Raw genomic sequence first — 24,184 nt, 5'->3', positions numbered from 1 at the left:
AGCTTTATAATGTTAATGTGACATGTAAATATTACAATTCTAGACACTTCTATGGTCGCGCTACAAGGCACCTAGCTATTCTATGTTCTTATTGACTCATTATCATGATGCTTGACTGCAAAGATTGCTCTTTCAGCTCATGGAAAATATCCCACCTTAAGAATCATCAAGTGTGCACAACAATGTCAAATAAATATTATGATAGGCATAATTCTTTCTAATAGTTGAATCCAATTAGAAGATCACTCAACCAGTTCCATGTGTATCATGTCGTTTCGTGGATGCATTAACAGATCAAATACAAGACGGACAATATCATTGGAAGGTAGGAAGTTCAACCATTCTCACATTTATTAAGCCAGCTATAAAATATTCAGCTGAAGTTCAAGATAAACTCCCAATTGAACTTTTAAGAGGACAACACATAAAAGCATATAACCCCTGTACCTAATATATTCACAGAAGGAAAACTAAACATAGGGGGGAGATGTTTAAGAAGTCAAAATGTATATAATTCTCACAATTGCATACGGGGGGTGCCTGTAGAGGTGTATGGTTGAGATCAAAATCCTAGCGGAAGCCTAGTATCATTATATGGCAATGGAAAGCAGGTAGATCAAAGCTCATAACCAACCATTAACCAAATAGCATAAATGTAGTGACATATTTGGAAGCAAATTATCTTGGCCCGGCTAACTCCGAGAGCACACCACACTCAAAGCAAAACTGCGTATTATGTGCTTCTTCACACTTGCAGTACCACCATCATGTCTTGAATAGGCAAAACTGCAAGAGCACAAACGTCAAAAAAAATAAAAAAATGAATGTGCCATGATATATTTAAAGAAGCATAGGATTGAAGAAATATAATATTACATTGTGAATCAGACAGGAAGACAAAATCCAAGACTACAATCTACTTATATTTAGATAGGAAAGAAACAGGCATCTACATATATATGTATATACACAAATGACTAATGTATTTTTTAATTAAGTACCTAAATTCCATACAAAAAGTAATGTAAAAGTGAAAATATGCAAGTATGATGGATAGCATAACCAACAAATCAAATCACACACATACAAAAAAAAAAATCAAAACACAAAGCTTACAATGGTTAATTGAGAGATGAAAATAAGGGGAAGCATAATAAGGAGAATCGTTTTAATCAATTCAACAAACATATTTCACATTATATGCATGACAGCAACCAGAAAGCATTTTATATAGTGACCTCTAGAGATAAAGATTGTCAAAGAATGATGAATCATGAATTCCACATTCAGCTTTCACAGTGAGTGGATTAGTATGCTCACATCAATCCCCACCAAACAAGACTAATATTCGACATTACAATTCCAAAGGGGTCTAAACTATACGCCAATGTTCATTGCTTGGAAAAAAAAGACCAGAGATTAGAGAAAAATCAGATACAAAATAATCCAATAAGAAATAGATAAACCAAATAGCATAGCAGTAGATAGCAACAGCGGATATACCTCATACATACGTCCTCATCCTTGTACAAGTAGCATCTCAGAAAGAGTTCATTTCCAAACAGTATGTTCGCCTCTTCACCAACATCCTTGCAGCAGTCCCAAATGGCTCCTCAAATGCTGATGCAACCCAACTACAGTCCAAAAGTACCTCTTTCTTTGGCTGTTCACTGGGCCTGATTGCAACCAGTGTTGCCCCTTTCAAAACCATTCCATTCGGGAGCTCAAGATGGGGAGCATACCACAAGCGCATATTTAGTGCCGGAACCAAAGTTCTCTTTGATGCTGATGATGCTGACAACGGCTTCACCCTCAGCTCCTCCAGCTGCTCCTTATTCATGGACAAAACGCCTTGTCCATCTGCATCAGTCAGAATCAAGTTCTCCAGTGTCTTGTGTTCTGATATTATGGGCTGCAGAAGGTAATGCCTCGCTGATGCAGCTATCAACGAACTAATTGTCCACACAACTCGCAACTTCAAGCCCCCATTGGTGTAAAATGACTCTGGTATGCTCCCATTATCGTTCTCCACCACTCCATTATTATTAGTATTGTTTGCATCCTCTCTACTATTACAGGTGCCAAAGACATCTTGGTTACCATTCATGCTGTCCTGAACAACACTTGAAGCACCAAGAATAACACAATTATCGAGAGTGGAGCCAAATTCCGCCTTCCACCTAAGCAGAACACCATCATCTATCCCCAACTCACCACTCGGCAGTTCTATCCTTAGGAGCTTGATCTCGTTAAAATTCTTCAGGACCTGGGTAGGTGAGTGGTGTGTGACACTGCTTTGCTCAGTTTCACCCTCCAAATCGTCAGAAATCGGGAGAAGGCGCGGCGAAGGTGTGAAGAGATGAGAGATAGACTGCAAGGGTTTGAATAGTCCGGTAAATAACAATCGAAATAAGGACGATATGGGATGGCGCGACTTATCGGAGGCAGAAGACGACGCGCCGGTAGACGCGAATGACGTGGTTGAAGGATCGTCGTCGGAGATAACGCAGTCGACGCGCACTATGACGTTGTCCACTTGGGGAACGAGAGTGTGAAATCTCCTCGTAACCACGCAGCACCGACCTAACGCCTTGATGTCGCCGATTTTGTTGAAGATCAGGAGGATGAGCGAGTCCGGCAGCCGGTCGAAGTGGTCGATCGGCTCGGGGTAAATCCTCCCGCCCAGATCTGCCCTAATCGAAGCCATAACCACCCGCAACAGACAGCAAAGGTTATGAACCAATTTACTCCAACTAAACTGCTCCAAGTATCGAATCCTAACACAGTGCGAAAACAGCGAACGAAATTTACAACCGAGATCGACCGAATTCAAACAAAAAAATAAAATCTCAAACCACCACGGATCTGACACGAACGAAAACAGAATTCACGGAAAACGGATCCTCAAAGCTTCTGAATCCGCGCGGAAAGCATGAACGAAAGCGCAATAGCGCGAAGAAAAAGGAGAAGAAGAAGGGGGAAAGAGGAAGACGAAGGTCTTAAGTAGAGGAGATAATGGTAGAGAAGGGAGACGACGAAATAGCGAACGAATATCATACATATGAAACGACCCAGCGCGGTGCCGTTTGGTAACAAGAATCGGGGGTTAAAATAGTCAATTCACCATCCACAGAAATACAATACAATCAATTTTGTGGTCGGGGTTCTGACACTGGGTATTGTCCAATTTAATTCAAAATAACGACGACGTTAATCACTATTAATTACTACAGTCCAAAGAAAATACAATAAATTAATAAACAAATCGGTGTAGCGTATTCCATTTACTCTTCAAATTGCTTTAATTTCACTCATCAATTAATGGCAATAAATTCAATCATGCTGAATCATATGGCACGGTTTCTTACTCACGAAAAAAGGTACAGACGTACAATAATAACCACTAATTTACTACTTCTACACAGATATTTTAATTTATTTAAAAATTAAAAAAAAAAACAATAACGCAATTACAGCAGGTATGTTATGGCTATGCCAGTGCGATTGCGATGATCATGTGCAAATGTGCTACCCACACGTTACATGCATACATTATGTCAATTAAGATCTACTAAATAAATTAATTAATTAAAATAAAAAAATCGATTGAATTTGAGTTTGACGCACGCCGTGCAATCCGTACATGGGGGAATTTCTTTCATTTTTTTATTTTCATTTAATCAGCATTATTAAAAAAATTATTGACTATTGAAGTTAAGTGTAAACTAATACGTCATTGAGAATAATAAAACAAGAATGCAATATGTATAATATAATAATGATGTTGTAATTTGTCTGTTGCAATAAGGAAGGGGTGGGTCTATCGGAATAATCAATCATATTTGGGACCACCAGCAAGAAAGAGACTTTAGGAATTCATAATCATGCATTCATTCATTTACAAGGAAAAAGATGAGAAAAAGATGAGAGGAGGCTCAAGGAAGATAATAGATTTATATCATTACTCATAAGTCCATCCATCTTCGACTGCTATTCATGAAGGGGACACATTGTCACTCTCAAGACCCACTTTCTCCTCAACTTGTCACCCTTTTCAATTTTATTTTATTTTTGTACTAATCCTTATGGAAGGAAGGATACAATACAAAACAATACAATTCATTCCTTTATCATCCATCTTCTTCCTCTTCTTCCATTTCAAGAAAACAAAAAAGCAGTAGGAACACTAATGGCCACTCTTCTAGAGATAGAAACCCACAAAACGACAAAAGACGAATCCAATACAATGGCGTGTGAACCACGTCGCCATTAATCGAAGAAGCTAGCATCGTCCCATGTTAATTTTTACATTACATGGTCCTGTCTTAAGAAGGACCATATAATATTATTACATCGTGATTGGGGGCGGGTGTAAGTTTTAGATTTCCATGCTCGAATACCATATCTTTAGACACCGTTAGGACCATAGATAAATAGAAAGATTGAACACTTACTTGTCGTCTTCAGCCATAGTCCATAGTCAACAGCAGCACATAGAAACCCACTCCTCTTTATCTTATCTTGAACATATGTAGACATACAGATCTGCTAAAGTGAGCTACTTTGACAAGGAAAGGTTCATTTAGCAAAATGTCGGTGTCGTACAGTTATGCATGCAAGAAACTAGTGGTTAAAAAAAACAAAACCACATCATTACATTACTTCACATGAATGAATGAAAAGAATATTATTTTAGGGCATAGAGATAAACCAACCAATTCTCAATGAAACAGTAGCATAATAATGAAATACAGCTAAGGCACATAAATAATAATACCTAAACAAGGCCCCATCCGAGGGGGGTTACAGCCATCCATCTGATTCCTTCTTTTTTTTTTTTTTTTTTTTCTTATAAGGGGGAGATGGCATGCATAAATTATATAATATTTTAAGGACATAGCCACCATTATTGTGTCTGAATCCTGTCCCCCTGCATTTCTTGTTATATAAAAATGATCCCATACGTGCGTGTAAACACACACACCATACACAAGAACACAATCTCAAAAACAGGACACAACCTAATCTGAGAGATGCTACGTTTCAGAAGAAAAAAGAGGGGTCCCCATTTTGATCCTGCTTCTAACAATAACTTATATTGCAGTTCAGGATTTGACAGGGGAGTGATGAAGAGGATTTACTCACCTCTTTCAGAGTTCAGACAATGCTTTAAGCATAGAGAGAGCTTCTTTTGTCCACACATACTTGTGTCTGTAAGGACCACACCTCATGCTTTGGATTTTTTCCAATGGTTTCTATGTGTTAACTTCTCCTGTCGACGGGCTCGCAGTTATGTTTTAGTTCTTAAGCACAAAAGAAGCGGCACAAAGAGGCGTAAGAGAATTTTGTGGTTATATTGAAATGTAGTTATCCCAAAATAAATTATTCAATGCAGAGTAATGGAACAAAATAGCAGAGACATATTGGAAACCAAGTGCATGTAATTGAAGGGATTTATGAAGAACCGTACAGGTTGCGCCCACATCTATCACAGGTGCTAGAATGGGTATCTAGGGCAGGGGCAGTATCCATCTTCTCTTTTTTAATACTTGCCAGATCAAGGTCGAAAACATCATGTAGAGCTTCTGAGGCTTGTTGGAGTTCATCCGGACTGAAAAAAACAGGTGGGAAATTTGCACCAATTTGTTAGCCGCCATTGCAGGGGATAATGCAAGGATGATAGCAGAAAACAACTAGTAGTTAGTCCATCACTCTAATAATGGGCCTAACGTGACCCAACCCGGTCATGGTCTACCTCAGCTGTGTAGAGTAAATTAATGATAAAACATACAACCTAAATTGCAGAGATTGTACAAGGATAATTTTGTACCTTATTGACAGTGGAGGAGTCAATCGTATAATTGAATCATGGGTTGGCTTTGCGAGAACTCCCCTCTCCTTCAGCTTCAGGCAAATATCGTATGCCGTGACGGGTTGCAGCACTTTACTGTTGAGCTCGACAGCATTGAATAAACCTTTCCCTCGGATTTCCTTTATGAGGTTAGGAAATTTCTGTTGAACATTCAAAAGCTGTTGTCTGAGGTCTTCTCCCAGTTGAGCAGATCTATCACCAAAGGTTATTTTTGAGAGGCATCATATAGCAAATAATTACATGATTTTGGTGGATAGGATTAAATAGGATAATTTAGAAATTAGATGATGTGATGAGAGAAAAGTATGTATTATATTTGGTGATGTGATGTGATAAAGTGCGGGTAGAGATTAAGTATAGTTAATTATTTTCTATTTTATAAATGTTGCTGGGAGTATCATTTTTGTGAGATAATTTTGACCGAATGCAACATTATGTTTAAGGATTGGAATTGATTTGATACCTCATTGCCAGTTTTTCGTCTTGCATCACATCCAGTGATGCAATGGCAACTGCACTAGCCAATGGATTCCCTCCAAAAGTGCTAGAAGATGGTTAATTAGCAAGTTAGACATGTAATATTACAATATAAGACGTACTAATAACAGAAGCAAAATTGAAATGGTGATGTCGTTGGCTTCAAAATTGTGCTATACTAACCTTCCATGTTCTCCAGGCTGTATGCAGAGCATAACATCTTTATCTGCAAGAACTGCACTTACAGGCAACACCCCACCACCCAATGCTTTTCCTAAGATCTTAATCCAAAACAATCAGAGTCACTCACAAGCATACAAAAGCACTGTAACGGTAATTGAACGTAAGTTATTAGAGAAGACAAAAGGTGATCAATATTGAAAACGAATTAAACATCCATGAATTAAACATATTTATGAACAAAGCCATCTGCAAACCTAATAATGTAGGGAGTTGGTGGTTCTATTGAACAGAGAAACTAATCTCCAAATATATTGACATTCTAAAATCATATAAAAACAACAATTCTTTTATATTATAGAGATATAGTTTGTTCAAGCGGAAACAAAGTTTCTCAATTTAATATAATATAAGAAAAAATTGTAATGATCATATATCTTTCTAGTTTGGCAAGCAAATCATCATCAGCATTTCAAAAGAGCAAACTTGACATGGCATCCATTTATTTAGCAAGAACTCTAAGCAAAGCATACTTGACATATATGGCTTCCAATTTTAGTTTCAACAATCACAGAAAGGGTGATGTACTTACTACTACATCAGGTCTAACACTTTCCCAATCACAGGCCAGAATTCTTCCAGAACGTCCCAGTCCACTTTGAATTTCATCAGCAATCATTAGGACATTATACTTTGAGCAAAGGTCTCGGACAGCTTGCAGATAACCATCTGGAGGGATAACGACCTTGAAAATACCAAAAAGAAAAAGAGAAGGAAAAGATCATCAAAACTTTGAATCAATTAACATAGGTTTAGTCATATGCAGCCAACATCATTTCATACAGCATTAGACCATCAAGATACTAGGCAAAAGGTTTTAGCTTGCTCATGTGTCTACTACAGAAGCAACTGATAGGGCCATAAAAATTATAATCATTCTATGGGTCATGTGCAATTTGATACAGAATGCATGATTATAGATATACGAAGTGCATGTTTATAGATTGCAGTTTTGATGACAAACCAACATTCACATACTTCCAATATCCAAAGCAATTGGTGGTTAAATAAGCACATACCCCTGCCTCTCCTTGAATAGGCTCAAACAGAAACCCAGCTATTTGATCTCCCTTCTCTGTAAGCACAGGTTAAAAGGCTATCAGCTGTAACTGTAATATTTGCAATTTATTGCGGTCGTAGAGGATAAACATAAATACTATTTTATATTTCTTCTCTTTGCAAACCTTTAAAAATTTCCTCCAGAGCAGCAGCATCGCCAAAATCAACTTTAAGCTGACCTGGCAATAAAGGCCAAAAATCACGTGTTGCCTCGTTGTCGCAGCTCATAGAAATGGCTGCTAATGTACGGCCATGGAAACAGCCACAACAGGAAACAATTATAGCCTGCAACAGAAATGAACCAATAAAACATCAGTGCTTGTTTCTTTTAAGGTCCAGGCCTAAAACTGGTCTCATACTATTCATCAAAATTTTTACTTCTAAAACCATCAGATCAACACCTATTTCTTTTTTTTTGGTCATTTAATATATTACCAAAAATTTATTTTTCATTCAAAACATTACATAAAACATTATTCTAATTCAAAATTTTACTATTCCCAAACTTCAAACCCAAATCCAAACCTTGAAGGAATGTACCCAGAAGTCTATTTTTGGGTACTGCATTCATAGCAACCATATCTGCTACTGATCAGTATATAGCAGGATTCTGTCAATTATTATAGTGAAAACATTCTAGTATCCAAATAAAACCACAAAGTTCCAATCTTGCACCCACACAGTATTCTCATGCACAGCATTCCCAATTAGATTTGGACATTGCTCCACAAAGGTTTTATAATTAGAAATCATAAGCAATCTCCAGAGGTACTCATCTCATGTCTATTTCTTACTTAGTTTTTTTCCTTTTATGTTTGAGATACAAAATTCCAACCAAGACCTAAATTTCTCCAAAAATTTCTCACTGAGTTACAGTGTCCAGGCATGATGAATAAGGTTTCTCAAACTTCAGATGTCCATCCATGCAACCAAGCTTCTAGGTATGTTTGGGCATGCAATATGATGTGTTAAAGAGTTACATACCTCATCTCTTGGAATATTTTTCTTAAGGTAGCCCCACTTCCTAGCCAACTTTAGTGCTGTTTCTACACCTTCAGCACCTGTATTCATTGGCAGTACCATATCATATCCAAACATGCTGGTCAGATATTCTGCAAAAACTGGAAATTTGTCATTATAAAATGCCCTTGAACTAAGAGTAAGCTTCTCGGTCTGTTCCACCAATGCTTTCACAATCTTGGGATGACAATGGCCCTGCAACCACAGTACTAAGTTTACAATATTTCATTCGAACTAATGGAATTAAGTATGGCTTAAATAGTGATCAATTTATACTAAATAAGCAATCACTATGATTTGAGCTTTATCACCCACAACAGAACTTCAAAGCATAAAATTACATGTAGTCTGCAGGATTTGCAGAGGGTAAGTAAATATTATGACCGATTACAAATATGTTCTTCAATGGACAAAAAAGGAACCAAACCAAGAAGCAATCATCAATCACTAATTTTTATTGTTTTTTTTTTTTTATTTATCAATCTTCATACCTGATTAACAGCAGAATAAGCTGATAAGAAATCTATATACTTATTGCCTTCTGGATCCCAGATGGATGACCCCTTGGCATGAGAAAAAACAATAGGAATAGGGTGGTAACTGCAGATAAAACAAATTAGAAATTGAGTTCCTTGGTAAGACAATACAAGCTTGAGAAATATCCAAGTGGATTTCATAAAATGCATCTACTTTCTCAAACAGACGCCAGAAACCAACCACAAAATCTTAATATAAGTTCAAAATTTCTCATAGAAGGTTCTAATAAATGACTGCACCATTCTAATTATGTCAGGATTTCGTCCAAGATATAATACTACGGAAAATATGATAGGAATAAAACAGAACGCAATACATATTAGGAAAAAAATGCTTAGAATTATAAATAATATCTTTTCATTTCTTGGCTTATTATTTCATCAAATATATGCAACAGCTTCCCGATCTCAGCCCTGCTACTACGATTTGATCAGTTTGCATAACAATAACATTCTATTGTACTACGAGACCCCCACACGGTTACAAACCCAAGATTTCAAACTCATAAGGTTTTCAACTGCACAATTTCGTCACAAGAAAGCTCAGGGTCTATTCAACACAAAATCTAAATCCAAATCGGTCATAAGTAACTATTTAGGAACACCAATTCTCAGGGACCTAAACAACCAAAAAAAAACACAAATCAAGCACCCTGAATAGTAGATATATAAATTGGCGGAAACCTGTAACAAACAACCGAAGAAGACGAAAGATTAAATTACTTGTGAGCACTGCACTGATATTCCAAATTGATGAGATGCTGAGAAGATTGCGAAGAAGCGCTGCCTTCTGGGAGTGCGCTAAACCTCCGGACATTTCTAGCCCTCCAAACTCCGGCCAACACGCACTGTAAAGGCTTCTTTGAGGCCATGAAGTGAAAATACGAAAAAAAAAAAAAAAAAACGAGCTGGATTTTACAGCATGCAGTTGATTTCGTTCCTGTATCGAGAACCAATCCAGAGGGGAGCAACCTCTCTACTGTAAGGTATTATCGAAAGGATTCCTATTTCAGTGGCGTGAAGGATTGCACACCTCCCAATATACGATTTACGATTTCCAAAATCCCAGCGGACAAGCTGAAGCGCAGTGGACATATCCACACGTGTCAAACAATTTTGGAGATCTAATGGTGAAGATCTATTAAAATAATTTGGCAATTCATTATTATTTTTTGGTGCTATTTTATTTTTGTGAAAGAGATTATAAAAATAAAATAGACTCTTTCTTGTTTGGAGGCATTCACAATTGGATTATCTCAACCATAGATAGGTCTTCTGCACGCAACAAATTGATCCGTATGAAGTTCTTGACGGGGGAAGGAGACAATAATATAGAAAATGTGATTAGTAAGACGTTCAATAAATTCTTTAAATAGCATAAGTTAAGTAATTTGATGTTTGTTATGTCTCAAACATCAGCAATATTTTTAAAATAGAAATAATTAATTATATTTAACTTTTACCTTATATTTTATTTTCTTACATCATCCAAATAAAAAAATAAAATATATATTTTTATCACATGATTTTTAATGTTGCACTTTGTTTGAGAAGGGAGGGAGTATATATTTGAATTTAAATATTTGTGCTTTAATTTTCACAAAGGATAATAAGAATCGGACTAAAATTCATTTTGAACATGGCCTAACACATTGGATCCAAATAATTCTTTCCATGCATCGAAAAATATTGAAAGAGAAAGTGAAACGAATCTACCTCTCTAGCAACTAGGACAAAAATATAATATAATTTTTAAATGGATAACTTTGATGAATTTTTTTTTTATGTAATTTGAAAATCTTAGACAGAATAAATAATATAAAATCGAAAACGAAAGAGACTCGCTTTAACGTCAGTTCAATTCCTTTGTTATAGTGCGTTTCCTTTGTTATAGTGGAAAATATAATGGCAGAAAATAATAAGAAAATATATAAGTTTGTTTATATAAGTATTTTTGGAGGTTTTTTAAAATTTTGAAAGTTAAAAATAAAAAATAAAAAATTAGTATTTGATTTGATGTTTTGTGAGAAAAAAAGTGTATCTGAATAAATATTTTTTAAAAAGTAAATTGTGTCAAATAAGTGAAAATATATAGCTTAAACCAATAATCCTAAGAGAATGAGAATTAATTATTTATTTATATATACAATCAATTATCATTTATTTATATATATAAACATAAAAATATAAAAAATAAAAATGAAGGCAGAGAATAAAAAATAAATTACTTTTCAATTCTAAAATTTCAAGCACAAACAAACATAAATGAATTTCATTTCCTGTGCTGCTACTTTCCTATGGCCTATACCAACCATTCTTTACAGTAAAATACAATTCACAGTCGAGTTTCGCACCCCACAATTCAATTAACAAATCAATAAAATCAAATAATTTTTATTAACTTGTCGCATGAAGAATGATGTACTTCTATTAATCTATTGTACACAGTGAAACTTGTAAAATGAAGAACCAATGAGGCAGTTAATCAATCTACAACAACAGCAATAAGGCAAAAGAAGAACACTAGAAATTTTCTCCTCACTCTCAGAACAACATATAAAAGAGATGTTTCTTCTAAGACAACCTCAGAAACAGCCACCCAAAAGAGCTTCTTCCCTGCCAAAAACCACAACAGCTCTCCAATGGAACCTTACCCTGTCTTTCATCACAACAGCTCTCCAATCTCCACTACTTTTAAGCTCAAGGTGTAACAAAGAGGTGACATTTATATGAACTATATGAAACCCTCTACTCCCCCACCATCCCTGTCCACTCAGCTACTACCAGAATGGGGAAGACATTAGGCTCAATAAAACTCTTAGAGAATAAAGATAGGGGATTCATTGGAGCTACAAGGACTAGCTATCTTGGGAATTATGCAACCTGGATGTTGTGAGGGGGACATGTCTGTTTAACTACCAAGAATCACCTGGCTAAAAGCTGAAAGAAATCTGGCCTCTGATGGAATTTCACCATCGACTACCAGCTAAAACACCACTATAATAAAGAGTGTTTGCTTGAGAGGTTGCATTAATAAAATTCTGAAACCCTAACCAAGCTCAAAAGGGAAATGATATAGGAGACTATAAGGCAATGTACAAGGTCACCAAAATCCTCATTTCCTCCCAAAACCCTCTTCCTCTTCCATTCAAGCCGGAAAAAGCAGAAAACAGAGAATATTTAAGGGTAGTAGCAACTGGAAAACTAATAGCTGAGTACCACAACGGGATTAAAAGCAAACCCTTCATATAAAAAGCAGAGGATACAAGAAAAAAGATATATTATGCTTCAGAAACAGCACCACTACTTTAGATATTCAAGGCAGAGCCATTTGAGCATAAACACAAAAGTATTAAGTATGCAGACAATAGTTGTTGACTTCTTTCGGCTGAGTTAAATTAAACCATCTCCGTAAATTCACAATTGACGGATTGCATGGCTAGACAATGAAAGAACAGGACATCAAGAAACAGAATTTGAAGATGGCATCAAGCAAATGAATTATATACAACTGAAAACAGATCAAACATATATACGATGAAAGCATAGATTTTCCAGAGGAGGTCAATCACAATTCAATTAATCTATCACTCAATGCACAGGAAGTATGAATTGCAGCAATGGTGCTAACCATATAACCAATTTCGTTCAAAGACTCATAGAGGCATCTGCTTTCACTTGGAAAAACAAATATTAACGGATGGAAATGAGAAACATTATTGAAGCGAAGGACAAGTGACCAAATATAGGCGGATAAAAACACGCTAGAATGAGAGACAAGATGACAGCATAGTTCAAAGTGGGATAAAGTTTGAAACCAATATTTTCGAAGCAATATAAGTGTTCCATAAATAAATAATAAAGAATTACAATAAATCCTAGAATCAAGATGCAACTTTAGGTCCTTTCAAGGATAAGGGTGGAGGAACTTTAAAGCCAGTGAGGCCAGAATAGAAGGAAGTCATTCAGTACATGGCAGATGCTGTGCAGATTTATAGATAAACTGCACTTGTGACTAAAGGTTTGGATAATCACAGTAAACTAAAATCTACTAGTAAAACCCTTTTAGGGTGCTCAGCAAAGTGACAAAAAAAAAGAAAAAAGAAGGGAATTTGTCTTGAATTAAGGGTATTATTTTGGTTGTGGGTAATAAATAACTAAAAGGGGGAAGAAGTTGTATTCAACAGAAATATGTGCAAGCTGCTCAACATCTAAGCAACTTCAAATTTTGCAATTTCATGAATAAAATAAGATATTTAGCAAGCTAGAACATACAAAAAAGGTAGGAGAGATTGCTAATAGTAAGCGAATTTTAGCAGAAAAGCTTATCCAAACCTACTTCCGTGCACACAAGGCATGACCATGACCAAGGTGCATCAGTAATCCAGAAAGTAGCGGAATAAGGAAGGAATGCGAACATAGAGGATTCATGCCATGATTTCCAACAACTTAACGCCAAGTCATGAGCAAGCATTGCTGGAAATAGAAGATGATGAAGAGAATTTGATCAATTCTACGGAAGGAAAGAATCCCACATGATATAACACTGCTGCTTATGCAGGGAGGCTAGAAGTGAAACCACATGAAACCTAAACATGTTTCCAAACAGACAGAACTATCTTCATAAGATTTCCTATTGAAGAGATGGGAGTTCAACATAAGTCTATGAACCAATCACCACTGATGAAATCTAAAGGAGATACGGTGATAATAACATTAAAAGAAGCTCCGTGATATTTTTGACTTATGAACTTAGGTGGCCATGATGAATGCCTGAATCAAGTTTTCTGCAGCATGCTTCTGCTCAGTGGTGCCAGATATGAAAGCCACACGATCACCTCGGGAGGTTCTGGAATCAGAAATCTCAATATCCGCTCCAGAAATCTAGAAGAGAATGACAGAATCCAAAATGAAATTCAATAATTATAAGAAACACTGCAAATTTCGCAACCAAATGATTCCCGCCAAAACTCTCAAGTCCGCACACAAACAGGAGAAAGGTTAGAGGCCATCCTAGCAGATATACATTTATAAACTAAACAGAGTGCACAGGTTCGCTAATTTAGATGGCCAATTAATGACTAGCAATCTAAGGAGTTCCACTAGAAGAAAAGTTAAATGACATATGCATGACAATATGTAGGTATAAAAGTGTCACAAACAGAGTACCATTTTATATGCACAACAAACCAGGTACTCCAACTGATAACTGGATTGAGCATACTGAATAACATAAAAGGACAAAAACAAGTTGTATTACTTTTCATCTGGGTTCATGATAATTTTTTGTTTTTTTTTTTTTTTTTTTTCAGTTAATGAAAACAAGCTGGGCATGTAATTGATCAAAATTTAATTCATTTATTTCTTGTCTAGCTATGAAACAAATAAAGGGAGTTCTCTAGCCACTATTGCATCATGAAAGTAACTTACCCTGCGGATGTTATCAATATTTGTGCCACCTTTTCCCATGACTTTGCCAACAGCATGTGCAGGGATAACCATTTCCAGAGCAGATGGAAGAGGCAACCTAATGTAAAGTCACAATTGTAGTGGCGGATGTGCTTTGGAAAAACAAGGATGCAAGAGAAAAAAATTCAAGGCATTAGAGACTAACCCTCCATACAGAGATGTGGATCGTGTAGCCAATGATCCATAGACACTATCACCCATCTTCAAGAGAAGAAATAGTTAGAAAGAACGGCGATACCACTTACAGACCAGGAAAATAAATAAATCTAAAATGTATACTACTAATTTCAACATGATAGCAGCTTATTTTGTTCAGAAAATAAATGGATGTTGATCAAATGGAATACCAACATTCTGACATCAGTATTTTTAGCTAGTTTATGATGGATGTGGCAATTAAGTAAGTAGACATACCGATATGGAACCATATTCATATGCACTTGAAGAATGCAAACCAAATCCACTCCCAGCATCTGCCCTAGGCTCATAACCCAATGAACCACTAGTAGGCAAATTGTGTAAAACTGAGGAGAAAGGAAGCGGTGTACCACTGGCGAATAATCCCTCGACACCAGCAGAAGAATTACAAACATCTTCTTTATCCACCAAAACATCATCCCGGAGTCTCAATATAATTTGAACAAGTGCATCTCTTACATTACCAACTTGTCCAAAGATCTACAAAACATCCATTTCAAATGCATAAGGTATCCAATATTGGATATGTACTATCAAATAGCAGCATATATCAAATTATAGAGACCTCCACAAGTTCATCACTTTCATCAGCACATTTTGGTTTCTCGCCTTTCGAAATCCGTATATCAGCTTTAGTTCTTTTTCTCATTTCATTGATAATAGAACCACTTTTCCCAATGATACAACCAATAACCTTTGATGGGACCAGAAGTCGCATAGCCACGTGGTCATCCTCTCCATCATTTATTTTTACTTGTAACAACAACACAGCTTCAACCGCCATGGATTTCAAATCATCGGGGGACTGCCAAAACACAAGTCAAACTAGGTGAATTGTGCAAGGTCACTATACAAAATTAGTAAAAAAATTCAAGAAATTGACATGCAGAAAATGAAAATCAGGTAACTGAATCAAGAATTATGTTAATCATATAACTATACAAGACTCACAATACACATGCCGTGTGGTAATAACTGGAACGTACTACTGCCAAACAAGTTAGTAGCTTAAAATAGCAGAATGCAGTTAACCAAGTCCATATGTTTTCCTCCATAATCTTTAAAAGGAACCATCAAGAGCACAAATAAATTTATCTAACTCAAACATACATTCATATGAAGGGACTAGTACATATATTCCGTGCCTTAATAAGGGAATCATCTTTGCAACATAGGAAAATGTGTGATATCAATTACTATAATTATAACTGCTATACAGACCTACACAAGCAAAGTAAACACATAGTAGCTATAGAAATCTACAAAAGTCTATCCATGCCATAGATATATCTGTAAGAGTTATAGAATTACCTCTGTTGAGAGCACAGAAACAATACACTCCTTATGATTGCCCTTGGGATCGTCAACCTCAATACGAGCACCACTCTCTTGCCTTATGTTCTTAATGGAACTTCCACCTTTTCCAATAACACGGCCAATCTTGTTGGATGGGCACAAAATTTTTATAATTAATTCTTTGGACCTTGATGAACCACCATAACCAGACACCACTGGAAGAGCTGATGAATACATAGGCCATGTGCTCCCAGCATCTGTATAACCCGGTATGTCTGGTGCATGTGAAGGACCTAACATCGAAGAAACTGGTCTAGCAGGGTTAACAGCATCTACACTTGGATAAAGTCCAGTGGCAGGATATATGGGAAGGTCTGATGGTATGATGATGCTAGGTGGTGCTTCTGGGATGGACGTGTCTAGGGGTATGCTTTCCTTGGGTGCAATCTTGTACATAATTGTGGAAACAGCAAAGAGTGCTTTCTTGACAGCCTCTGAGCCACCAGATATCTATCAATGTTAAATCAGGTATTGTCAGTTAAGGCAAGAAGAACATTTATAAGATCATAACAAAGAAATAGTAGAGAACATATTATTGTACAGAAAATAATAAATCAACTTCTAATTATGCTCGAATTCAAATGTGCAGACCAGGATGAAATTGTCAAACTCCAAGGCACAGGAATGAGTGTGATCACTGGCATCCTTGGGAATAACTTTGATATGCGTCCTAGTCTTGTTTCTTAGCTTTTTAATGGTTGCACCATATTTGCCAATAATGTTGGCAGATTGGCTAGATGGAACAAGAAGCTTGCATTCCTCATCAGCTTTATTTCTCTTTTGTCTTTCAGGTTCTTCAAGTACAGCAACAGCATTAGCAATTGCTGCATGTACCTTAAGGAGTGCATCTTGCGCAGGACAAAGAGGTTTGCTATCATTAAATTCATCATCAATCTCAATATCATCCTTGTCCTTGACATAGCAGTACACAATGATAACTCTATCTTTAGAACCTGGAAATGGATCAACTACCTTGACCTTTGCCCTTGATTCCTGACGAATTGAATTAATCACTTTCCCACTCTTTCCAATCACACTCCCAATAACACTATCAGGGCAGAGAATCCTGAACACAACGAGTTCATCACTTCCCCTTTCATCTCTGTCCTTTTCCCTATAAGTTCTCCTCTTCTGGTTTTTGCTGTCTGAGTCATCCCGATGTGAGCGTGAGCGCTTCCCACTTTCGCCCATCTTGATACCTAACAAATTTTCCCCTGAAGCCAATTTAAAATGTCAGAATTAAGATCAAGCACAGGCAGAACCACCCGCCGCTCTAAAAACATGTCAGTGTCAACAAGTACGCACACACACAACCCACATAAGAATGAATACTCTAACATGACCACTACTAATTATTCCGTAACAATTCTACAACCAAGACCATAAACTTATCACATTAGGCAGGAAAAAAAGGAAGAATTTTGCATAAGCTTGTGATAGATTTAAAAAGAAAATTAACAAACCATAGATGCAACAACAATACGGCCGTGATCTACTCCATACACACCAAAAGTGAAAAGAAAGCAACCAAAAAAGGAAGCAAGGAAAGATAAAGAACAAATTACGCAAACGACAGTCCGCCACAAAAACCCTAAATCAACAATCGTACTCAATAGAAGTAAATCCCGTCAAATATAATTTCCAAAGATTCAATAAAGTGTACCAATAACTGCTAGACGTACCACGAAGCTATCCAATCGCCCACCGGTACACCCTACGGTGAGTACAACGCCGGCCACAGCAGATTTGAGACAAATGACCAGTCGGGTGCAAAGGTGCTGCTGTCGGTATCAGAAGACGACCCTAATATCAGACCCGATCCGATCCGACCCTACTTATTTGGGTTAAACATTGTTCATCAAATACAAACGGATCAAGCTGAACATAGGCCCAACACTTACGTTCGGCCCATAAACATATGCACTGTAGACGTTCATCCCAATCCAATCGATCGATAGTCGAAAACCTAACAATGGCTGCTTCGCGTGAGATCCGCTCTTGAAGTTGGAAGCTGCAACCAATTCACACTGTAGCCCGAAGAGCTTAGCCGGTGAGTGAGTTATCCACAATTCCGACGCTGAAGGCATTTAATTTCGAGATTCTCCGAGGTTTGAGTGTTTCCCTGCTGAGTTTCCATTGCCGCTAGTGTTCTTTCTCTTTTCACATGCGTTCTTTTCCGTTTTCTGCCTGGAAATCTATCCTTGATCGAGGTTTATTGCCTAGGCTGGGGAAGACGGACAATTAGATACATACATGTGTATGTTTTTTTAAGGATCAAGGACTATACTTTTAAATCTGTGTTGATTCGGTGAAATGCAGACAGCATGATCTTTTCATCATCTTTATCTGCTTTCTTCAGATAATAAGACCTCTTGACATATTCCTTTATGTACATTGAATGCACAGGCAGCTCAGTCTTCTCCAAATTTCTGCATTTGCAACTGACAAATGAAACATTTTTCCACTTGATGCCAAATTTCTCTGGTTTTCATCCACAGGAGAGATGAATAACGTTCAAGAAGAAGCTGGAGCATCATCAAGCAAACTGGAAAACTCGGATGCGTTGGAGCCTGAAATTGCGCCATATGTGGCGCAGGTAAAGAAGCTGATCCATCGGCGAATGCTGGTTGGAATCAAAGACGGGCGCTTCTTTGTCGGCAATTTTTATTGCATGGACAAACAGGGGAACATAATTCTTCAGGATGCCATTGAGTATCGCAACACTAGAAGAACATGTCCTTCCCCGATGGATCATAGAGGTGTCGGTCTCATTTTGATCCCATCCTCGTGTCGAATGTCTTGCCATGTGGATTGCTCTGTGGACGAACAGCTAGCTCTTCTCAACCTAAAAGTGCAAACGATGCAGCAGTAAAAAGTAAATCTTGACTGGTGATGTATAAATTTCATAAGCATTTTTCCCCTGTTTAGACAATTGTGTCAAAGATTTTGCCTTGACAAACATATGCTTTGCATGAGCACAACATTAGATAACAAGAGCTAATATATACATATGCATCTGATACAGACCAATGATTAAATCAACACTTGCATATGTAAACCTAAAAAAAGACACTATTGAAGTTAATAGTACCCGCAAGTGGATTTCACATACAAAACCAGTCCCCGTGAATAGGTGTCTTTGGCATGCTTTTCAATAGCGATTCGAATATGGAGTTCCATACACAATAAGGTAAGGCACGGCGCGAACAACAGTGTCAATTGGTATTGCGAAGTTCACGCCAGAAGACATTCCACTGCCTGTGAGAAAACAAGAAAGAGATTATATGAACAAACAAGAATCGAAAAGATCTGAGTAAGGAGAATCAAAAGGGCAATTCACCTTTGCGAGTGAATGTAGCTGTATTAACTCCAATCACATGACCATACGAATCGATCAACGGCCCGCCAGAATTCCCTGCAATAATAAGCAAGCATCAAACAACAGATACATCAGAAACATCGATTAATCTAATCTACAAGGGGTTTTAATTAGAATTGCCAGCGTTTATAGAAGCATCCGTTTGGATGGCTCCACGAATGGCTCTTCCATTTGGCGAGGGGATCTCTCTGCCCAATCCGCTGATGATCTACAGTAAATCGAGTCAGGTGACTATATCAGTTACAAAAGGATTGCAAATTACATTCTCTCAAGACAATGCCTTTTTTTCTTGCATTTGCAAGTAAATCTGGTATCAATCAGTTGGAGACAAAACAAACTATAGGGAAATTACAGTTGGATCCATTAATCCCATGAACTTACCCCGGTGGTTAGAGTGTTTTCATATCCATATGGATTTCCGATAGCGAAGCAGCTCTGTCCCACTCGAAGGGCATGCGATTTCCCAATAGCCACAGGCTTCAATTCAATTCCAACGGCATCAACCTAAAACAAGAATTGGATAAACAAAGCTCAGAAGACATGGAATAAGTACACAATTAGCCAGTTTGAAAATAAGTAATTGTGTTACATTACATACATGAGAATAAAAACCTTTAAATTTTCTTATTACAAACAATAAGATTGCTAGATGAGTAGATGCCTATCACACACCAGGAAGATAAGTAGTCTGATTTGCCTATTAGCACCTTAAGAACGGCCAGATCATAGTCAGGATCGTAACCAACTATCTTGGCATTTGAAGTTATGTTGCTGCCTTGAGAATCAACAAAAGATACCTGAAAGAAAACAAAGATATACCCCAAAAAAAAGAATCTGAAAAAACACATCCATGGACATTAAAAATGGAAAGCATTTACTGTTGCTAGGCAACCAATGTGTAAAAATGCATAAACTGAACCTTACAACGATGTAAGCCACTTGTATCAGTTGCTAATTTGGAAATTACATGGTAATTAGTAACCTGTTCAATAAAAACAAGAGTAAACAAAACAATCTCACTAAGACAAACAATTGTTATTCTAGCAAGAAATATGAAAATGTTGCTTAGAAGCCCAACTTGAGGAACTTCCATCAATTATGAGAGAAAAATATAAATATAGCCTACACATAATAAATCAGCATACTTTATCCAGAAGCTTTATAAGGTCAATTTGATTATTTTAATGAAAAATGGCTCAAGATTTAAAAAACAAAAATGATATTAGTTAAGACAAATAACTTATTGTGTGTGTAATTTGAAAATGTTCATATACGATATTTCGTTGAAACGATGTGTGTAACGTACAATGTGACCGAATTCATCCCAAATAAAACCAGAACCAGACCCTTCAACTTTTCCATTATCTTCTTCATCCAGACCAATTTCTGAAGTGCTTTGAGGGATGCTAGATAATGCAAAGTCCTTGATGTAAACAACAGAGGATGATGTTTCCTACAAGACAAACAAAGTTGAGTCACAGTTGATACAGCACTAACATCAAGTAACAAAAGATTAACCTGATCAGTAGAGATCAAAAGTCTATCATTGTCAAGATATGGTGCCAAACAATTGGTCAGTGTAATAGATCACGAATTCCATATGCTGTCTTTAACCCTTCCAGATTTTCAAATTTTTGTGGCAAATATAGATAAATGGAAATAAAAAATTGGTGCATAATCAAGAAAATTGTTTTGTGATCAGTAAGATGGTTTGCTTAAGGTCATCAGCAAGCAATTTCGATCAAAATTATCAAGAAACACTAAGCCCCCAAGACAAATATATTTAGTCGCAAATGAAGCAATCATATGCACAAAATATGAGTTCTGTAATTGACACTGCAATAACCAAAGTGATACTCGAAAACTTCCAACATTGTATAATCCTATCATCCTGCAATCAAAACTCCGGTCAGCTTTAAATTTCAAGCTAAATTCGCAAAACCTGGAAAATTCGAACCACACGAGTTTCTTCCTGATCAAGCTCGTCCACCTCCTGGGCAATGGAAGGTGATAGAAAACAAGAGAGACTTGGCGCATGGGGAAAGGGCGCAGATGAGGCCAGCAGAGAAGAAGCAAAGAAAATTAGAGATTTCCGCCGTGTACAGCTAAGGGCGTTTTCCGAATTCGAACAAGCAGACGTATAGAGAGATCGACGAGGTCGGATTGGAGATTGTACACACGTCAAAACTCCCGGCTTCGCCATTGCTGTAGTTAGTTTGGACTGAGCTTGAGTGGATAAAGGCATCCCCTCGGTTTTTAGGCACACCGACGGCACGTGACCCCCACACAGCCCTTTTCATTTAGAAAAAAAGAAAAAACATTATTTTTTAATTCTCCCTTTGGGCTTTTACGAGCCGAGCCAGCTCTCTCACCTACAAGATGGGCCAGGCCCACTCTGGCTTTATACAGGCTAATTGAATTTTAACTTTTTTGTTTTTTTCTGCCTCATTGATCTTATTTATATTAATTAATGGCATTTTAAGCATACTTTAATTATGTATATGGTTTTATTATGTTGTAATTACAGTAGCATCGGAATTTATATATATCACATCCTAAATAATTATACGACCTAAATATATAGTAATATACTAATATAATTATCATAAACTCTGCAACGGCTACTGTTTCTAGGAGGACTCGAAAACAGCATCAAGACAAAACGGCGCCGGCGAGGCTCGGAAATTAATGAATTTCCGACGCTGAGCTGTGTCGGGTCGTGGCAGCTTGAAGCCTGATCTGCCTGTTGAATCTCCTGATGAATTCCTCAACTCTCCTGTTCAGTTCTTCATTGCTAATGTTTGATAACTCGTTTTCCTCCGGCGGAGTTGCCGGCGGCGTTTCATGTCTTTCCGACAGTGTCCGCTGCAGGACCATTCTTTCCTCGTTTTCCTCCACCGCCGCCATCAGGGCGGCCTTGTCCGAATAGCTCCGAGCGCATTTAATCCCTTCATGTTTCTTCCTTCTCTTCTCCGGCGGCTCAGTAATCTGATCGGCCGCCGGCCGGTCATCCCTCAAATCGGGCGGCGCCGCCGTGGGAATTCGAGGTGTGTATATTTCCAAGGCTCGCTGATTATTGTCCCCGCCGCCGTCCATGTCTATGACCTTCTCATGCACTTCTTCCTCTTCCGGAACCGCCGGAATCGTCATAATCCGCCGGGAAGTGGGAACAGACGGCGGCGCCGGTGCGCCGGGAATTGCTCTTGCATGGCCGACATCGTTCTTTGCATATTCATCGTACAATCCGTCCTGTCCCGTCGAGGTTGCTGTTTTCAAGAAGGCGCTGAGATCCGTCGATATGATGATGACGACGAGCGTGTTCGATATGAAAAACCAGAACCCAGTCGTCGACACGACGGACGACGGCGAGAGGTTGAAGACGTAAAATATGGAAAAATAAATAAAAATGGAAAATAGAACTGCCCAAATGGATTTCAGACAGGGATAATGATTAATCCTCTGATTCTTCCTTAACTTCTCCAAATCCAGAGAATTCGAACTCATCGTCATCTCACTCTTCTCCCGATGTAATAACGGCACTGCCATTATCAATCCTTGGAGAAATTTCCAGGTTATTTATTTTTTTATTTTTTTTAGGCTTTACGATGTGAGCTGCAAGCTGCTTATATAGCGCCGGCCAGGAAGTCCAGGACCAGGTACTAGAACATATCCACGTGGGAATATACTCCGGGACCCTCCAACAACTCCCGTACCTCCTTTCTTACATCGTCATTAATCAAGAATCAATAATGGAATTAAAAATACAAAATTAATAAAATTTTCCGTGATTGCATAATCATTGCAACAGTGTACCAATGTTTATCTCTTTTAGTATTTTTCTTCACCTGTGATTTTCACTAAAATCTCGAAGTGGACCTCCCAAATATAAGTGTGTGTGTTTTCTTGTCTAACAAGTGTACGCATGTGAATTTATTACAGTACACGGTGGGCGGTGACGTGGCGGCCCAATCATACTACAAGGCCCATTGGACCTTTACCACGTGTGACACCAATCATTGTCGCCATATTAAAGAATGATTAGGAAACCCACGCAATTGGGACACCTCTATTTATTATTATTATTTATGTTTTACAACTTCAGTTGCAATAATTACGGGATGATTGCTCCATTACTTTTAATTTTAAAGATTCTTGGTATAAATTTGTCCGATGTCACAGTATCGTGAATGGGAGGAAATTTTTAAAATCGGGAATGGGGTTATGTGGCAACATATATGGTCGAATTAATGAGGTATTGCTTGCGACATTGGAATATCCATTTACTCACTCATCAATTTGGGTATAAATAAATTCCAACTAATTTTTTAGAAGAATTATGAATTTAAATTGCGTGTAGGCCTTTGACTAGTCTTATTGGGCTTGGGCCCAAGAAAGTAGATTGAGCGCGCCGGATTCATGAAAGGGGATCGGGTTGGGCCATGGGTTCGAAATTCGGGCTAAGCCTGTTCTTGATGTAATAATTTTATTTATTTATTTTTTTTTTGTTTAAAAAAAAAGGTAAAAACATCCGTTAAGTAACTAATCAGAGAAATGGCAAAAGGAAAGGTATGTCGAAGT

The 24,184-nt window shown here is 37.5% G+C and overlaps 6 protein-coding genes across 8 annotated transcripts; 1 reads left to right on the top strand and 5 right to left on the bottom strand.

Annotated features, from left to right (window-relative positions):
* Positions 1 to 315: 315 nt before the first annotated feature.
* Positions 316 to 3,062, bottom strand: LOC127248007 (F-box protein At4g18380-like). Its single transcript, XM_051270130.1, has 2 exons — positions 1,504 to 3,062; positions 316 to 786 (listed from the first exon to the last, which is right to left on the bottom strand). The coding sequence occupies exon 1, from the start codon at positions 2,705 to 2,707 to the stop codon at positions 1,541 to 1,543; it is 1,167 nt and encodes a 388-aa protein (XP_051126087.1). The 5' UTR covers positions 2,708 to 3,062; the 3' UTR covers positions 316 to 786; positions 1,504 to 1,540.
* Positions 3,063 to 5,335: 2,273 nt separating this feature from the next.
* Positions 5,336 to 10,312, bottom strand: LOC127248004 (ornithine aminotransferase, mitochondrial). The gene is made up of 10 exons (XM_051270125.1): positions 9,928 to 10,312; positions 9,160 to 9,268; positions 8,633 to 8,863; positions 7,774 to 7,933; positions 7,609 to 7,664; positions 7,122 to 7,274; positions 6,533 to 6,630; positions 6,336 to 6,416; positions 5,831 to 6,064; positions 5,336 to 5,611 (listed from the first exon to the last, which is right to left on the bottom strand). Exons 1-10 carry the CDS (start codon positions 10,074 to 10,076, stop codon positions 5,455 to 5,457), a joined length of 1,428 nt encoding a protein of 475 aa, XP_051126082.1. The 5' UTR covers positions 10,077 to 10,312; the 3' UTR covers positions 5,336 to 5,454.
* Positions 10,313 to 11,582: 1,270 nt separating this feature from the next.
* On the bottom strand, positions 11,583 to 18,069 carry LOC127247188 (KH domain-containing protein At4g18375). Of its 2 annotated transcripts, none has more exons than XM_051268927.1 (8): positions 17,910 to 18,069; positions 16,819 to 17,441; positions 16,183 to 16,677; positions 15,437 to 15,676; positions 15,088 to 15,351; positions 14,819 to 14,874; positions 14,635 to 14,731; positions 11,583 to 14,088 (listed from the first exon to the last, which is right to left on the bottom strand). In XM_051268927.1, the coding sequence occupies exons 2-8, from the start codon at positions 17,416 to 17,418 to the stop codon at positions 13,957 to 13,959; spliced, it is 1,884 nt and encodes a 627-aa protein (XP_051124884.1). In that variant the 5' UTR covers positions 17,419 to 17,441; positions 17,910 to 18,069; the 3' UTR covers positions 11,583 to 13,956. The 2 variants fall into 2 exon arrangements, with proteins under 2 accessions (XP_051124884.1, XP_051124885.1); XM_051268928.1 differs by lacking the exon at positions 17,910 to 18,069 and adding an exon at positions 17,691 to 17,832.
* Positions 18,070 to 18,730: 661 nt separating this feature from the next.
* Positions 18,731 to 19,188, top strand: LOC127247190 (uncharacterized). Its single transcript, XM_051268930.1, has one exon. The coding sequence runs from the start codon at positions 18,731 to 18,733 to the stop codon at positions 19,097 to 19,099; it is 369 nt and encodes a 122-aa protein (XP_051124887.1). The 3' UTR covers positions 19,100 to 19,188.
* LOC127247189 (protease Do-like 5, chloroplastic) lies at positions 18,935 to 21,860 on the bottom strand. 2 transcript variants are annotated; one of them, XR_007837835.1, is made up of 9 exons: positions 21,549 to 21,860; positions 20,913 to 21,059; positions 20,526 to 20,588; positions 20,314 to 20,403; positions 19,988 to 20,110; positions 19,727 to 19,814; positions 19,568 to 19,642; positions 19,319 to 19,485; positions 18,935 to 19,072 (listed from the first exon to the last, which is right to left on the bottom strand). XR_007837835.1 is itself a non-coding variant. In XM_051268929.1 (8 exons), the coding sequence occupies exons 1-8, from the start codon at positions 21,849 to 21,851 to the stop codon at positions 19,379 to 19,381; spliced, it is 996 nt and encodes a 331-aa protein (XP_051124886.1). In that variant the 5' UTR covers positions 21,852 to 21,860; the 3' UTR covers positions 19,179 to 19,378. The 2 variants fall into 2 exon arrangements, 1 of the variants encoding a protein (XP_051124886.1); XM_051268929.1 differs by lacking the exon at positions 18,935 to 19,072 and having other exon boundaries at positions 19,179 to 19,485.
* A 90-nt stretch (positions 21,861 to 21,950) lies between these two features.
* Positions 21,951 to 23,178, bottom strand: LOC127247924 (uncharacterized). Its single transcript, XM_051270015.1, has one exon. The coding sequence runs from the start codon at positions 23,150 to 23,152 to the stop codon at positions 22,292 to 22,294; it is 861 nt and encodes a 286-aa protein (XP_051125972.1). The 5' UTR covers positions 23,153 to 23,178; the 3' UTR covers positions 21,951 to 22,291.
* Positions 23,179 to 24,184: the final 1,006 nt, after the last annotated feature.

The sequence above is a fragment of the Andrographis paniculata genome, unplaced genomic scaffold (genome assembly GCF_009805555.1).
Source record: "Andrographis paniculata isolate CXL003 unplaced genomic scaffold, ASM980555v1 Contig32END, whole genome shotgun sequence".
Classification (NCBI taxonomy): domain Eukaryota; kingdom Viridiplantae; phylum Streptophyta; class Magnoliopsida; order Lamiales; family Acanthaceae; genus Andrographis; species Andrographis paniculata.
This window is presented reverse-complemented; position numbering and strand designations above follow the sequence as displayed.

What these genes read in the sequence shown, in the direction of transcription:
- LOC127247190 (XM_051268930.1), top strand. Translation starts at nt 18,731, where the DNA reads ATGAATAACGTTCAAGAAGAAGCTGGAGCATCATCAAGCAAACTGGAA.
- LOC127248004 (XM_051270125.1), bottom strand. Translation starts at nt 10,076, where the DNA reads ATGGCCTCAAAGAAGCCTTTACAGTGCGTGTTGGCCGGAGTTTGGAGG. An exon ending in CTATTCAAGGAGAGGCAGGG is followed by an intron (nt 7,275 to 7,608) that starts GTATGTGCTTAT and finishes GGTATTTTCAAG; the next exon opens with GTCGTTATCCCTCCAGATGG. An exon ending in GTGTTAGACCTGATGTAGTA is followed by an intron (nt 6,631 to 7,121) that starts GTAAGTACATCA and finishes TTTTGGATTAAG; the next exon opens with ATCTTAGGAAAAGCATTGGG.
- LOC127248007 (XM_051270130.1), bottom strand. Translation starts at nt 2,707, where the DNA reads ATGGCTTCGATTAGGGCAGATCTGGGCGGGAGGATTTACCCCGAGCCG.
- LOC127247188 (XM_051268927.1), bottom strand. Translation starts at nt 17,418, where the DNA reads ATGGGCGAAAGTGGGAAGCGCTCACGCTCACATCGGGATGACTCAGAC. An exon ending in TCCACATCTCTGTATGGAGG is followed by an intron (nt 14,732 to 14,818) that starts GTTAGTCTCTAA and finishes ACTTTACATTAG; the next exon opens with GTTGCCTCTTCCATCTGCTC. An exon ending in ATATTGATAACATCCGCAGG is followed by an intron (nt 14,089 to 14,634) that starts GTAAGTTACTTT and finishes ATTCTCTTCTAG; the next exon opens with ATTTCTGGAGCGGATATTGA.
- LOC127247189 (XM_051268929.1), bottom strand. Translation starts at nt 21,851, where the DNA reads ATGCCTTTATCCACTCAAGCTCAGTCCAAACTAACTACAGCAATGGCG. An exon ending in GTGGCTTACATCGTTGTAAG is followed by an intron (nt 20,404 to 20,525) that starts GTTCAGTTTATG and finishes GTTTTCTTTCAG; the next exon opens with GTATCTTTTGTTGATTCTCA. An exon ending in ATGATCTGGCCGTTCTTAAG is followed by an intron (nt 20,111 to 20,313) that starts GTGCTAATAGGC and finishes TTCTTGTTTTAG; the next exon opens with GTTGATGCCGTTGGAATTGA.
- LOC127247924 (XM_051270015.1), bottom strand. Translation starts at nt 23,152, where the DNA reads ATGGCAGTGCCGTTATTACATCGGGAGAAGAGTGAGATGACGATGAGT.